This window comes from Sciurus carolinensis, chromosome 18 (genome assembly GCF_902686445.1).
Source record: "Sciurus carolinensis chromosome 18, mSciCar1.2, whole genome shotgun sequence".
NCBI classification, from domain to species: Eukaryota; Metazoa; Chordata; class Mammalia; order Rodentia; family Sciuridae; genus Sciurus; species Sciurus carolinensis.
In genome coordinates this window covers 19,461,932-19,477,740 of record NC_062230.1, presented here as the reverse complement: position 1 = coordinate 19,477,740, position 15,809 = coordinate 19,461,932, and the positions used below count along the sequence as shown (strand labels likewise).

At 44.3% G+C, this 15,809-nt stretch overlaps 1 protein-coding gene across 1 annotated transcript; it reads right to left on the bottom strand.

The window, feature by feature from the left end:
* Window positions 1-4,865: 4,865 nt before the first annotated feature.
* On the bottom strand, window positions 4,866-9,857 carry Znf689 (zinc finger protein 689). Its single transcript, XM_047533835.1, has 3 exons — window positions 9,320-9,857; window positions 9,020-9,133; window positions 4,866-6,771 (listed from the first exon to the last, which is right to left on the bottom strand). The coding sequence occupies exons 1-3, from the start codon at window positions 9,522-9,524 to the stop codon at window positions 5,594-5,596; spliced, it is 1,497 nt and encodes a 498-aa protein (XP_047389791.1). The 5' UTR covers window positions 9,525-9,857; the 3' UTR covers window positions 4,866-5,593.
* Window positions 9,858-15,809: the final 5,952 nt, after the last annotated feature.

Genomic DNA, 15,809 nt, shown 5'->3' with positions numbered 1-15,809 from the left:
TATATAAATAGTGACTAACTACAGAAATGAGGACGGTGATAATGAGGAATATTTTCTTACACTGTTTGGTTAAGATTATTTTTGTGTGTTTATATATGTTAAAAATATCTTTGTTTTCTATTCCTCTCATTCTTTTATCATGTAACAGTAAGATTTATTGGATTTATTTCAGTACTTAAATGTTGTTAAATGATATCAGGAAAAGAGTAAACCATCGCCCAAGGACTTTACTTTCTCTTTGGGGGAAGGGATAGTGCACTTTTAGTTGTATACAGAATAGTTGCATAATCTTGGGTGGAACTATTGCCTCATTATTATCTTTATTTGCAGATTAAATGTCATTTAAGAAGTATATATGGGTTCCAAAATGGCAAAGGCTGAACTTGTGATGGTTAACTTTAGGTGTCAATTTCACTGGATTGAGGAATACCTAGAAAGCTGCTAAAGCATTTTTTGGCATGTCTGTAAGGGAGTCTCCAAAGGAGATTGGTGTGTGGGTCTGAGTGAACTAAGTGGTGAGAATCTATGCTAAATATGGGTGGGCACCATCCAATCAGCTGAAGACCCAGAGAAAACAAAAAGTCAAAGATCTCTCTCTCCTGGAGTTGGTACATGCTTTCTCCTGCTCTGGGGCATTAGAATTCCAGGATCTCCAGTTTGGGAGTTCAGGACTTACATCAGTGCCCCTGCCCTGTGTTCTCATGTCTTAGGGCTGGGACTGAATCATCCTTTTGACTTCCCGTGGCCTCCAATTTGCGGAGGGCCTGTGGTTGGACTTCTTAGCCTACATTATCTTATGAGCCAATTCCCCTAAAAAATCCCTTTTATGTGTCCATCCAATCAATTGGATGTTAAAGGAAATAATATCAACTGTCAGGTCTGGAATTTGAGGTTACCCTACTTACAAGTTAATAAATTAGTCTGTTACTGTTTCATGAATACTGGTAGAAAACAAGAGATATCTGGGTCAGAGACAAAAGATCTTATAATTCAAGGCACAAGTAGCATGAGCATGTATGCCTTGGTTTCCTCTGCCTCCCAAGTCCCCCAAAGCCAACATGGAGGGGATCAGATGGATGCTCAGCATACAGGGAATTGCCCTATAGGGGAAGAACAAGGAGCTTGGGGGACCTGCTATTTTGTAGTAAGTGGTAAGCAAGCTGCTTTTTTTCCCAGTTGGAGACATTACCTCTCCCTCAAGGTTGCCTGCTACAAACACAACCCTGAGAAAATGGCCTGGGTAAAAAGTTGCTTTGCTTATTTATTTAAATTTTTGTTATATTTACTTTGTGGTACTGAGGATTGAACACAGGGGTGCTGTACCACTGAGCTACCTCCCCAGTACTTTTTGAGATAGGATCTCACTAAGGGGATCTGTCTAGGTCAGTGAATTGGCTTAAGTGTGAGAAATGGTTGAGGGTAGTGTCTTGCATTTTTGGCATATTCACCAGGATGTGCAGGAACGTGAGGGATGTGCAGGAACGTGAGGGACCCATGGCAAAGTATCTCCTAACACTTACCTCACAGGGTTCTTGTAAGCATTAGATTGGAATGTATACCAGTGCTTAATATAATACCTGGCACATCATAAAAACTCAGTCAAGCCATGCCTGGTAGCACATGCCTGTAATTCCAGTGGCTTGAGGCTGAGGCAGGAGAATTTCCAGTTCAAGGTCTGTCTCAGCAACCTATGAGGCACTAAGAACTCAGCAAGATCCTATCTCTAACTAAAAAAAAAGGGGGGGGGGGGGCTAGGGATATGACTCAGTGATTAAGTGTCCCTGTGTTCAATCCCCTGTACCAAAAATAAAAAACCAAAAAAATGAAAAACTTGATCAAGTGGCTATTAACAATATTGCAGTAGGTCAAAGAATCACCAGAAGTGGACACATGAGTATAGGCTACTACTGCAAGAAATTTACTTGAAGCCCAGTGTAATGGTACACACCTGTAATCCCAGCAACTTGGAAGGGAAGGCAGGAGAATCACAAGTTCAAGACCAGCCTCAGCAACTTGTAAGACCCTGTCTCAAGTTTAAAAAATAAATAAATAAAAGGACTGGGGATGTACCACAGTAGTAGAGCATTCCTAAGTTCAACAAAGGAGGGAAGAGGAGGGTGGGGGAGAGAAAGAAATTAATTTAGCTGAAAATAGGAGATGGAAACAGAGGCCAGAGGAAAGTTCTTTATTATTTTAAAGACAGATCTTAGCATGTTTATAGGCTGGACTGTGTGTGTCAAGACAAGAGAGGGACTCTGAAACCACAAATCTAAAGTAATAATAGATGGAGTAAAGTCTGAGGGAATAAACATGGATGAAATCCAGGCACAACTATGTCAATGAGCATTTTATATGAGGGATTTGCCCCAAGATGACATAAAAGCAAGTAAATCTGAGTGGGTACTTATATTGGCAAGTTAGAGTCAGGGTGAGGAGTAATGTTTAAGGAGATCCTGTTCAACACTTAGTTTTCTTAGTGAGCAAGGAAGTACTTACTCACTGGTTAAGAATATCTGGAAGGGGCTGAGGTTGTAGCTCAGTGGTAGAGTGCTTGCCTAGCATGTGTGACGCACTGGGTTCAATCCTCAGCACCAATATAAAAATAAGTGAATAAAATAAAGGCCTTGTGTCCATCTACAACTAAAAATATTTTTTTAAAAAAAAGAATATCTGGAAGACATAAATACTAGAAGATCAACTGAGGTTTGAGATCAGGAAAGTAATTGTGACTTCTGTCAACAGCACTGTGATTTTTTTTTTTTTTTTTGTTTATTTGTTTAGTTTACATATAGGCATGAAGGCAGATGGGAGATTAACCCATAATGGAGCTGAATATTAGTTAATTCTTTTGCTTACAAGTAAGAGAAACTCAAACTATCTTAAGCAGAAAAAGACATTTATTGGAAGGATCACATGCTAAATATGAGTCCAGGTCACAGCTGGAATGGACCCTGGGACTGAAGTGCCTTAGGGAGTCTAGGAAGTTGTCTTTCATCTCTGCTCTCCACAGACCACATGATAGAATTCAGCTACCAATGGCTCCCAAGTTTTATGAATTACAATCCAGGCCCAAAGGAAGTTATAAAAGTTCTACCAGGCATGGTAGCACAAGCTTTGTGACCCCAGCTATTCTGGAAGCTGAGGGAAGAAGAAAGCAAGTTTGGGGCCTGTCTAAAGTTAAAAACAAACAACAAAAAGGGCTGGAGATGTAGCTCAGTGGTAGAATACTTGCCTAGCAATTGTGAGTCCTGGGTTCAAGTCCTAGCATAAATAATATAAGCTTTGTACGTGAGGAAATACTTGGACTAGCCTGGTGATAACCGGTAGGGAAAGAGCTATTTAACACAGGAGGCTTAACAGCCATTTCAGTTGGTCCTGCTAAAGCAGGGCAGGTATCCTGGTCTGGAAGTTTAGCTATCCATCAGAACAGTGAATTTCTTAAGTCAAGGAACTAGATTTACATTGTAAACAGTAATTCCACAAGGAACATAATTCATTCATCAGATATTTTATGAGTCCCAATCTGGTATGATCCCTGCCCATTTAGTAGCTCATCATCCAAGGAGAAACAGAAAACTGTTACAATACAGCTTGCTAAATACTGAATGGAGGTAATTACAAACCACTGTGTTCCCCTTGTGCTCCCCAACTCTGGGGCAAAGATCAGAACTGTAGGAAGAAGCAACCAGTGTAGGAGAAAGACCCATTCCAGCTATTGCAGTGAGTCATGTTTGCAAATTCCAATTTGGTGCAGCTGCCCAAGGCAAAGTGGTAGGCCTCATTCACATTTAATTTAGTAAAGCTTTACTGTGCACCTGCCCACTCTTATGGGTGCTGTGGAGACATCAAAAATTAGGACACACTCCTGCCATGGTCCCTTTGGAGATTAGGAGAGGTGGGTATGGACATTATATGATGAGACAGTTCTTTGTGTTGTTACCTATCTTTCTACCCTCCTTGAATGGCCTCACTTTAGTTTATGAAAAAATGTTGACTGAGACCTCATAGAAGGTTCTGTGTTGATTCTCATATGAGAATCAGGGAGGAATAGGACCCAGTTCTGGAATTTTCAGCCACTAACTGCCTAGAGTGAATCCAAGTCCCCAGATGAAGTACAATAAGCCAATTCCATTTTTACCTCTTAACTGCTAGACCACAGATCCTCTGCTTTTCCTTAAGATCAGTATTTCTGCTGGGTGTGGTGGTGCATGCCTGTAATCCTAGCAACTTGGGAGACTGAGACAGGAGGATCACAAGTTCAAAGTCAGCCTCAGCAGTTTAGTGAAGCCCTAAGCAATTTTGCAAGGCCCTGTCTCAAAAATAAATCAGTCTTTCTTCCAAAGATTAGTGTATTTATGTCTCATACCTAACTTGAACCAGTTTTCCAAACACAGGGTAAAAATAATAGCTTTATCAAATGCCATTTAGAAAGGTTAGAGAATTTAGAGGTCTGCAACTCAAGATAGCCCTGGTACAGTGCAGCTGCCCTAAAACCAATGCAACCTAGAATCGTTAAAAGTATAAACCAAAGAGATGTAGAGCATACACTGTGGGTGCTGCCTTATTTTTGTATGACCCTTTAAAAAGGGACACTGAAAAAGAGCCTGTTTGGCGAAAGATGACATATGGAAATTGAAACTCTGTCTTTAAAGGATGATTGACCAAGCCAGGAACAGTGGAATACCTATAATTCCAACTACTCAGGAGAGTAAGGATTGCAAGTTTCAGGCCAGCCTGCGGAATTTAGCAACCTTGTCTCAAAAAGTAAAAAGGGGCCAGGGGCAGTGGGATTACATCTGTAATCCCAGCTACTTGGGAGCCTGAGGCAGGAAAATTGGAAATTCAAGGTCAGCCTCATCAAATTTAAGAAGACCCTGTCTCAAAATAAAAAATAAAAGGTGCTAGGGATGTAGCTCAGTGGTAAAGTGCCCCCTGGGTTCTATCACCAGTATCAAAAACAAAACAAACAAAAAGATCAGTGTTAAATACCTAGAAACTAGTTCATTCGAAGGGCTGCCATGTAGATGAAGTATTAAATATATTCTAAGCCAGGTCTACTTAACTTTCTAAAGATTAGCTCTATCCCACAATGAAATGACCTGCCTTGTGAGGTAGTGAGCCCCCTACCTCAAGAGGGGTTTTCAAGCAAGCAGTAGACCACTTGGCAGGAGTGGTGCAAAAAGTAGGCTTTTTGGCCTGGTGTGGAGAAAGAGGCAGAGTATGGGAGGTCCTGCTCCCTATAGATGGGATTCTCCTGACTGCATGCAAGGAGACAGGTAATCCCTGTTTGCACAAACTAAACTGGTAGCCCTCAAAATAGATAAACTTTTAGCCCTCAGATCTGCTCACATAAATTATTTTAGGATAGGGTAGCTTGGAAAACTTTTTAACAAAATGTCACCTCTCCTAATGGGACTGACTGTTTTAGACACATACAGTAAGGCAGCCAGTGTGGTAGAATACACTAAAGATCAGGTATGTGAAGCAGGAGACCTGGATTTTAGTTCTGGCTCTGCCCTGTGTGACCTTGAACCGCGACTCCTCTTTTCTGGATTCCTCCATGAAATGAAAGGAAGTACCCAGTCCTTTCATTCTAAAGAGCATTACCCCTTTGGCTGGGCCCCCCTATAGCAGATCTAGGGCTACAGTTTTGGGCCTTGGGGCTACACTTGTGAACTGCCAAAGACCACCTCTGGCGGAAGCATCGGCCACACTCAAGGCAGGGGAAAGGCTTCTCCCCAGTGTGTAACAGTTGGTGCTGAGCCAGGTGACTCCACTGGGCAAAGCGCTTGGAGCAAAGGTCACAGGCATAGGGCCGCTCGCCCGAGTGCACCCGCCGGTGACTGGCCAGCAGTGAGGGGTAGGCAAAGCGGCGGCCACAGTCTTCACAGGCGTGCAGCTTCTCCTCGGTGTGTGTGCTGCGATGTATGGCTAGGGAACCGCTCCGCCGGAAGGCACGTCCGCAGTCAGGGCAGGGGTAGGGCTTCTCCCCCGTGTGCAATAGCTGATGCTGGAGCAGCGTACTGCGCTGGGAGAAGCGGGCTTCACAGTGCTCACAGGCATAGGGACGCTCCCCAGAGTGCACACGCCGGTGGCTGACCAGGCGAGACGACGAGGAGAAACGGCGCTCACAGTCTGGACACGGGTATGGCTTCTCACCAGTGTGGATGCGCTGGTGGATGACTAGGGCTGTGCGCTGGCGGAAGCGGCGGTTGCATTCTAGGCAGGTGTAGGGCTTCTCTCCTGTGTGTGTGCGCTGGTGGATGGCTAGCAGGGAGGGGTAGGCGAAGCGACGCCCACAGCTAGAGCATTGGTGGGGTTTCTCGCCTGTATGTGTGGTCCGGTGATTGGCTAAGGACCGGCTCCTGCGGAAGCAGCGGCCACAATCAGGGCAGTGGTAAGGCTTCTCACCAGTGTGGATAACCTGGTGCTGAGAGAGGTTCTTGCGCTGGGAGAAGCGTTTGCCACACTGGTCACAAACATAGGGGCACTCACCAGAGTGTGCTCGCCGGTGACTGACCAGCAGGGATGGGTAGGAAAAACGGCGCCCACAGTCTGGGCAAGGGTAAGGCTTTTTCAGATTCTGGGCACACTTATGGCTCTCCAGGGCCAGGTGATCAGGGAAGGTACAGCCACAGTCAGGGCAGATTGGGCCCCCAGACGTTTGCCTGGGGATTAGTCGGGGTTTGCTGGGCCTCCGCCCCCGTTTGCCTTTTCGGGGTGCCTCCTTAGGTGGGAATACTTCCTTCTCCCCATTCTTCTTTCTGGTTTCTACAGGGACACAGGGAGAAATTAATTTAACAAATACTGGGCTTGTGTTCTTACAGTGTTATAGGTTGTAAAACCCATAGACTCAGCCCTTGTCCTTAATAGTGCCAGAGACAGGTAAGTATGACATACTATTCTGGAAATGTGGATGGTATTATAGGAACTCATAAAACAGCTTGGGGAAGTCAGAGAAGAGTTTTTGAAGGGTTTAAGCTGACTTTAAAAACTGAACAGTTCCTAGAGGCTGCGGTGTAGTTGGGTGTTTTTGAAAAGGTAACAACACAGAAGAACACAAGTTTAAAAACTCCCACCCTTGTCCCCATCTACATTGGAGGAACCATACTATTTAGTTTCTTCCAGTATTTTTTATGCAGTACAATATTCTCTTACCTTTCTTACATAAAAGATAATATATACATGCTTTATACATACTTTACTACATCTTCATTTTTTTCCACTTAATATATTTTAAGGTTCATCTTATAGAAATAATGGAATATAGAATATTAGAAGTAATGGAAATAAAAATGGCAGACCAGGGGCTGGGGAGATAGCTCAGATGGTAGAGTGCTTGCCTTGTAAGCACAAGGCCCTGGGTTCGATCCCCAGCACCCAAAAAAAAAAAAAAAAAAAAAAAAAAATGGCAGACCAGACAGAAGAGACAGCATGAAGTCCCAAAGCTATTATGTGCAGTGTTGCAGGGGCTGTGAAGTCTAAAGCACTAGTGGGAAATGCCTGTAATCACAGCAACTTGGAGGTTAAGACAGGGAATTGAAAGTTCAAGGCCAGCCCCAGCAACTTAGTGAGGCCCTAAACAACTCAGTGAGACCCTGTCTCAAAAACAAAAAAAGACTGGGGATGTGGTTCAGTGGTTAAGTATCCCTGGGTTCAATCCCCTATAACCTCACCCCCAAGCAAAAGTATAAGCAGAAATGGAAATAAATAAGGTATAAGCTGGCAGTGACGAGGTTATAAGACCCTCTAATGTCTCTCAAACTTTATTGTGATTAGAATTGCCTGGCCCTACTGCCAGCTGTGGATTCAGCTAAACTAGGGAAAGGTCCAAGAATTTGCATTTCTAACATGTTCCCAAGTAAGGCTGCTAATCTGAAACTCTGGAACCACACTTGGAGAATTGGTGCTGTAAGCCTTGTTAAAGTCCTTGGACTATATTTTACCCACTGGCTCACAAATCTAGGGGCACAACAACAACAAATCAGTGGGGCTATTAAAAAAGAAATACAAACTCCTAGACATCCACAAGAGTGAATCAGTGCATCTGGGATAGGGTCTTGGTATCTGTACTTTTACCAAGTTCCTCAAATGACTCAGATATAAACAACAGCCATTTGATAACCTTGGCAAAAACTAAGTGAACATTTTTAACCGAGGAAATATGATCAGATCTAAATTTTAGAGATTCCGGTGGCCTTAGAGAATCTGGCTCAGAAACTCCAGCCCAGACAGTTCTATCTGCCCCTGTGGGCTGATCTGGGGCCTTTCTACGTGAATGGGCTTCACCAGAGTCTTGCTTGATCCTGAGGAGAAATGTTTTTCACCACTTAGGGTCACACTGCCATAAAAGCAGAATGAGGCTGGACAGGGCAAGGCATGTCTGTAAACCCAGTTACTCCAGATGCTGAGGAAGGATTGCAAGTTTGAGTCTTCAGTAACTGAGCAAGACCTGTCTCAAAATAAAAAGGGTTGGGAATGTAGCTTGGTGGTGGAGCACCTGCCTAGTATGTTCTAGGCTCAATATGGGAGTTGGGGCATGGGTTGGGCTACATCCCAGGCAGTGTTCTCCCATGGGGGTCCCTTGCTTCCTTCCAACCAAACCCCAAAATACAGAAATTTAGGGTGTCTCAACCAGAGTCCAATTCAAAGGCCACAACAGGGATCCTGGAAAGGAAGCAGGAGAGTATAGCTCTTTTTATCATTTACAGAATAGAGTACAGCAGGTGGTTAGTTTGAAAACTGACTTGGGAATCTTGCATGTGGACCAACCCCACACCATCAAAAACAAGACCCTGGGTTGGGGATGTAGCTCAGTGGTAGATCGCTTGCCTAGCATGCACCAAGCCCAGTGTTCAATTCCCAACACTGCAGAACAACAACCTAAGGCTGTGAAAATGAACACAAGTTAAATGTAGCAACACAGAATGGATTATGGGTACCCCTAGCCAAAAAACTCAGTACTGAGTCATTAGACTATAGGAGGGCTGCAGGCTCTCCGTGGGCATTTTTCACTCACTTCTCTGGACTGTTAATCCTCTCCGGTACTCCTGCGGATCTAGGGCAGCCGGTTCCCAATCATCGGTATTTCGTTCCAACCAGGAGATGAGGGCCGGCTTGGGACCTGCACATCCTGGAGAAGGAGAACCAAGTCAGAGGGCTATCCCCAGATTATGCTGGTTAAATATCCACCCGACGGCTTCTCCTGTCCAGACCCTGACCCCTCCCTTGACACAAACCTGGACTCCCTGCCTGCCCCCGCCCTCAAACTCCTTTATGCCTTCGGGGCCCCGCGGAAGCGGATTGGGGCGGGCCTCACCGAGCGCGCCCAGGTGGCCGTAAGTCTCCCGCATCACGTCCCGGTACAGGGCCCTCTGCGCGGGCCGCAGACACCCCCACTCCTCCAGGGAGAAGTACACGGCCACGTCCACGAACTTCAAGGCCCTCGGTCTCCTTCCCCTTCTCCGGCTAGGTCCGGCCTCTCCTTGTCCCCGGGCAGGGAGCGGAGCCGAAGGTGGCGCCATCGGACTTGAGAAACCCGCGCCACGGCCTTTCCCTTCCCAGCCTTGGCCTCTGGGCGATGACGGACCCCGAGATTTAGGAGCCCCCGCCAGCCAAGAGCTGAGCGTGCCCTGGAAGGCCCGGAGGGAATCAGAATCGGCCGCCTGCGGGGCTAACGGAAACCTCTCGCTGTTATTCAGGAAACTCCTGCCCGAACTTGGGTGAAAGGCACCGGAAGATGCCTTCGGGGAAAATGGCGGCGCTGCTACTGCACCGCCTTTGCCTGTAACACAGGCAGCTTCCAGCTATCGATTTTATTGACCGGAGCGCCATGCCGGCTTTCTAACCTTTTTGCCCTAAAGTGCAATGGCGCTGAGATTAGGCTTCACGCCCTTTCCCCCCCTCTCCTTGTTACACTTGTTCATTGGCCCGCGACTGAAGATCGAACGTTCTGATTGGTTGCTAGCGAAGGCGGCCTGTTTGAACGAAGCTAACGGATGCATAAGGGCAGGAAGCTAGACCATTAGTGCGGTGTTTTTAAGGAGTTAAACCCAGGACTTCGGACTTTCTTATGCTAGCCAAGTACTCTATCAGTGAGCTGTACCCCTTTATTTGTTTGTTTACTTATGACTGTCTAAGTTGCCCAGGCTGGTCTAGAATTTGGGATCCTCCTGCCTCAGCCTCCCTGTGTCCTGGAAAATAGGCATGGGCCACAGCGCCCAAATTCCTTCCTTTCTCTTCTCCCGTGCACCCTACGGATTGAACCCAGGGGTGCTCTACTGTTGAGGAAGATCTCCAGCCCTTTTTATTTTTTTAATATTTATTTTTACAGTACAGAGGATTGAACCCGGGGTGCTTTACCACAGAGCTGTATCCCCAGGGTTTGGATAAATTGCTGATGTTAATCTCCATCTTGCAGGTCTCCTGCCTCTGTCTCCGGAGTTGCTGGGATGACCGGCCACCACTTGGTGCTTCATTTTAGCCTTTGCTGTCATTTTGTGAGTTGATGGTTTACAGAAATGACTTAAGAGGGATTCAATAAGTTTCCTGGATCATACTGCTAGTAAGTGATAGGGTTTGAGGGGGGTCGTCAAGATTTAAACCTGGAGCTGACAAAGTTTTTATTCATACCACTTGACTATCCTAATAACTCATGGGTTATGCTTTGAATGGAATTTGCAGTCTAGTGAGGCAAATTCACAAACAGTAATAACCAAATGCTACAAGCATGTAAAGGGCACCAAAAGGGGAAAAAAAAAAAAAAAAAAAGACTGATGAAGCCTGTCCATGTATTTCCCATAAGTCCCCACTTGTGTGTATTATGGTGCAGAATTTTGCAGTCCAATGCCATCAACCAGGGATACTGGGGGCAGGAGAATATACTATTTGCCATCTCTCTCTCTCTCTCTCTCTCTCTCTCTCTCTCTCTCTTTTTTGGTACTGGGGATTGAACCCACACCCTTTTGCTACTTAACCAAATCCCCGGCCCTTTTTTATTTTGAGACATGGTCTCACTAAAATGCTTAGGGCTTCACTAAGTTGCTGAGGCTGACCTTAAACTTAAATCCTTAAACTTAAATCCTCCTGCCTCAACCTCCTAAGTCTCTGGGATTACAGGTGTGCACCACTGTCTGGCCCATTTGCCATTTCTCTTAGCTGGCAACATAGACATCTTTCTAATCCTACCTCTGCCTCCAGAGTTGCTGGAATTACACTGGCAATCTAATCCAGCAATCAATACTTAAAAGCACCTACTGTGGTAAAAACAGTAACCCTTTAGCCTTCACAAAGTAAAGACATAAATCACAAAATAAGACAAATTATGAGAAAGATCTTTGAACAGAGATAGTTAAAAAAAAAAAAAATCGTGCAGTTACCCTTCTGTACTAACTAAATAACTGCAGTTTCAGCCTGGTGCAATGGTGCTCACCTGTAGTCCCAGCACTCAGGAGGCTGAGCTAGGAGGATCATTTGACATCAGTTTAAGACCAAAGAACAGCCTGGGCAACATAGAGACCCTATTAAAAAAAAAAAAAAAAAATCAAAACCATCAAGTCCCCAGCACTCTGGGTTTCTGGAAAAATCAAAACCAAAAAAATTCATTGAGTTCTTACCCAGGGATAAGTGGTTATTTATTGAACTAAATTGGGGAACTAATGGAATATCAAGGTTGCCAGGATGAGTAGCAAACAATTCTTTGTTTCCAGATTGATTCATCAGATATGATGAATTTGGCCCATGAAGGTGTGGGATTTAGGGACTCAATAGGCAGACATTTGTTGAATAAACTGTTGAATCATGGCTACAAAGGTCTCTGACACAAAGTTAAGAATTCAGAAAAGTTCTAGGTGTGAAGGGAATAATGATATTTTTTGATGTAGTAAAAGGTACTGGTGGTAAAACCAAAAAGGTTAGTTGGCACCTGACATTAGTGGACTTCATTCTTATATTGGGAAGCTCCTAAACAAGTCTATAGGAGTGAATGACCTACTAATATTTTAGGGATTTTGCAGGCTGAACTGATAGGTTTGCACTACTCTTTCTGTGTACACACAGTTCAGTCTGGGAAAATATGAGTGTAAACTTAGGCTTATAAGGGAATAAAAAGGCAAACGAATAGCAGACATTTCACTTGAAAGGAAGTGGGGAAGGAATCAATTCTCTGTAGTAGCCAGGCATGGTGTCACATAACTATGATCTCAGCAACTTGGGAGGCTGAGGCAGGAGGATTGCAAGTTCAAGACCAGCCTCAGCAAATGAGCAAGACCCTCTCTCAAAACAAAAAATAAAAAGAGCAGAGAGTGTAGTTCAAAGGTTCAGCACAGCTGGGTTTAATTCCCAGTACCAGAAAAAAAAATCTCTGCAGTCAGCTTGCCTGGATGCACAGCTGAACCAGAAGATGAGGTCGAATAAGAAAGGAAAGAAAGATTAAATACTGAGGTCAGAAGGTGCTGGGCCCTCTGCCCACATCCAGGCAGTGGGAAGACAGGCCAGACTTAATGGTGTAACCTCATCCTGGCCTTTCTAGCCCTCAGCTGTATAGGCCCTGTTTGGCAAGGTTTGCCATCATCTGGTAGGAGCCACAAAGGTAGGATCTTGATAAGCAGAATCAGATGATCTTAGATATATAGGGCAACTTCTTGAGAAAGAATTAACCAGGACTTAGTGTGAGAGCAGAGTCCCTTGCTCCCTTCTGTATACATTTCTGGATCCACACTGGGCACCAGGTGAAGCAAGGCTCCTATTGAAGTGAGATGGCCCATTGCACAGAAGGGTATAGAAGATCCCAGAAGTCTACACCAAAAGCCACACAAAAAATAAAAGTAAATGGTGTTAAGGTTCAACTAAATACCTGGCACACTAATATAGATAATCATTCAACACACCTTCTAGAGTCCTTGTGAAGACAATATTTTTCTTCCTCCCCCAGTACTGGGGATTGAACTCAGGAGTGCTTTACCTCTGGGCTGTATCCCCAACCCCTGCATCAAGTGTCTTGATCATTTCTTCCTTCTTTCTCTTTTTTTTCCTTAAGACAAGAGAATTGGAACTGAAAATTATAGGGTGTTTCGAAAGCTGTCTTCTTGAATTGGACTGCTGTACATGAGGATGGAACAGCACCTGAGATTGTCTGCTCTTTCAAGGTGTAGGACCTTTGTACAAATCTCTCATTCAGAGAAACTCTACTTACCAAAGGCAGTGGCTTCTCATTTTCAGTATCACTTTTCTAGGACTGTTCTTTACTGTGGACATCCAATAATGTACAGTATTCTCATAAGAAAGGGCTGGATTTGTTTCAGGGGTAAACTGGCACCTCTCCCTGGTTAAAGATCCTAAAAATGGGCATTTCAATGAAAACAGATTTTAAAAAAAGAATCTTAACAGGAGCAGAAAACAAACAAAAAAGAGTATTTTTATCCTAATTGCTAAGGGCCAAGTCATCAAATTCTTTACATAAAGAATGTTCTAGGAACCCTGGTGTGGTGGCACACACAGTAACCCCAGTTATTCCAGAGACTAAAACAAGAAGATCGGAAGTTTGAGACCAACTTGGGGCAACTTGGCAAGACTCTGCATCAAAAATTTAGAAATGGCTGGGGATATAAGTCAGTGATAGAGCACTTCCCAAACACACACACACCCTGGGCTCAATCCCTAGTACCAAAAAAAAAAGTATGTTCTAGGGCAGTTGGGGTGCAACTCAGTGATAGAGCACATGCTTAGTACGCATACACACACTCACACACAGGGAATAAAAAAGGGTGACTGTGAATCTTCTAGTGTCAAGCTGAGGCCAATCAGAAAGGGCTTTCATTAATCAAAAGTGAACATTGATTCCTCAGGCACACTAGCCACATTTCAAGTGCTAAATAACCACATGTGACCAGTGACTTCTCCAGGGGACAGAACAAATACAGAACATACCTAAGGTTGCAAAAAGCTCTCTTAGACAGCAATACTGTGGGTACTCAGCAGAAAGAAAACAAAGGCCCCAATCCCCACTCTGCCACCTCCCTTCTACTCCATTGTGATCAGCTATCCTTGAATGTGAGCAAGACTCCAAGTCAGGGAGGGAACTTTGGAAGAGAAGATTTAGAGGATTCTTACCAACTGGGACCCATAAAGAGCTGGGCTGTGCATGAACAGGGACTACTGGGGAAACTCAACTCCTTTTTCCTCACCTGTCCCAGATCCTGGGTGCCTAGCCACTTCCTTGGGATCTTGGCAGAAAGCCAAGTACAAGCCTTTAAATTGGGTCTTGGCAAAACTTGCTAATTTGTAGGAAGCTGGCAATAGCCAGGAAGCAGAACATCTTGTCTACCTTGAGCAACATCTAGTCTGCAGTCTGGATATCACCACGTCCAGACTTCAGGTTCACCTGCTATGTGCCTAGCACTGTGCTGGACTTGGGGAGAGAGAAACAGCAAACCAGTGCTCAGTCCACCTTTGCCTGGGCTCCATCTGCACTGCTCTGGGCCTCTTCACTTCCTTTGTACCCAGGCTGGAACAGCATACATGCATTTATTAAGGGCCTACTAACAGCACAGTTCTAGGTGCCCAGATATATGGCAGGGAGCTAAACAAATTTTTATTCCTGCAGGTCACAATTGTCTTACAACCTTCCTGATTCTAAGTTCTCTATCACACTTCACGGAAGGCTCAGTCCTCAAGCACCAGACTGGCTCTTTGTCTGCTTTTATCTAAGCAGGGCAACTTCAAGCCTAAGACTAGGAACTGGAGAAAGGTGATTGTCAGGGTGCCTGTTCTGGGAAACACACAGTTGTGCAAAGGGCACTTGCACACACCTGTGCCATATTAGTAAGCACTGACAGGAATTATGTCAGGGTCTCTCACTTCTGAGTTCTAATGCAGAAAAAGATAAGCATTGTGAATCAGTGAAGGGAAAAGGGTCAATAATAGTCACCAGCTGACTGAAATATGAAGAAAGAGGTAGAGAAATTAAATTGAAAGTTATTTTTAACCCAGGCCGGGTGACCACAGACCTGTAATATCAGTAACTCCGGAAGCTAAAACAGGAGGATGGTAAGTTCAAAGCCAGTCTCAGCAATTTAGGGGGACTTTGTATCAAAAAAATAAATAAATAAAAAGGGCTGGGGATATGGTTCAGTGGTTATGGTGCCCCTGGGTTCAATCCCCAGTAACAAAAAGTAAAAATACTTATTTTCAGCCAGGTAGAAGTGGTATACCTATAATACCATTGACTCTGGAGGCCAACTCAGAAAGATTGTGAGTTCTCAGCCTTAGCAAATCAATGAGCTCCTATCTGAAAATAAAAAAAAAAAAAAAAAAAAAAGGACTGGGGATGTGACTCAATGGTAAAGTGCACCTGGTTCAATTCCTAGCACAAAAACAACAACAACAACAAAAGTCTGGTTGCAAGGCAGGAATTGCAGGAAGAGATGGAATAGGTGGAGTACACAGAGGATTATTTGGGTTATCAAAACTATCTGAATGATACTGTAATTATGGCTACATGTCATGATACCTTTATCCAAAACCACAAGATGTAGGTTTCACATCAAAAGTAAACCCTAATGTAAACTATGAACTTTGGGTGATAATAATGTGTCCTGGTAGGTTCATTAATTTTAACAAATGTATCACTGTGGAGGGGGATATTGACAGTGGAAGAAGCTTTGTGTTGAGAGGGTAGGGCAGAGAGATATGGGAACTCTACTTTCCCCTCGGTTTTGCTGTTAACCTAAAACTGCTATTTTTTAAAAAAGCCTATTTTTTAAATGTGCTTAGGATGTGCATGAGCTTGGGTTCAATAAAAAAAGTAATAC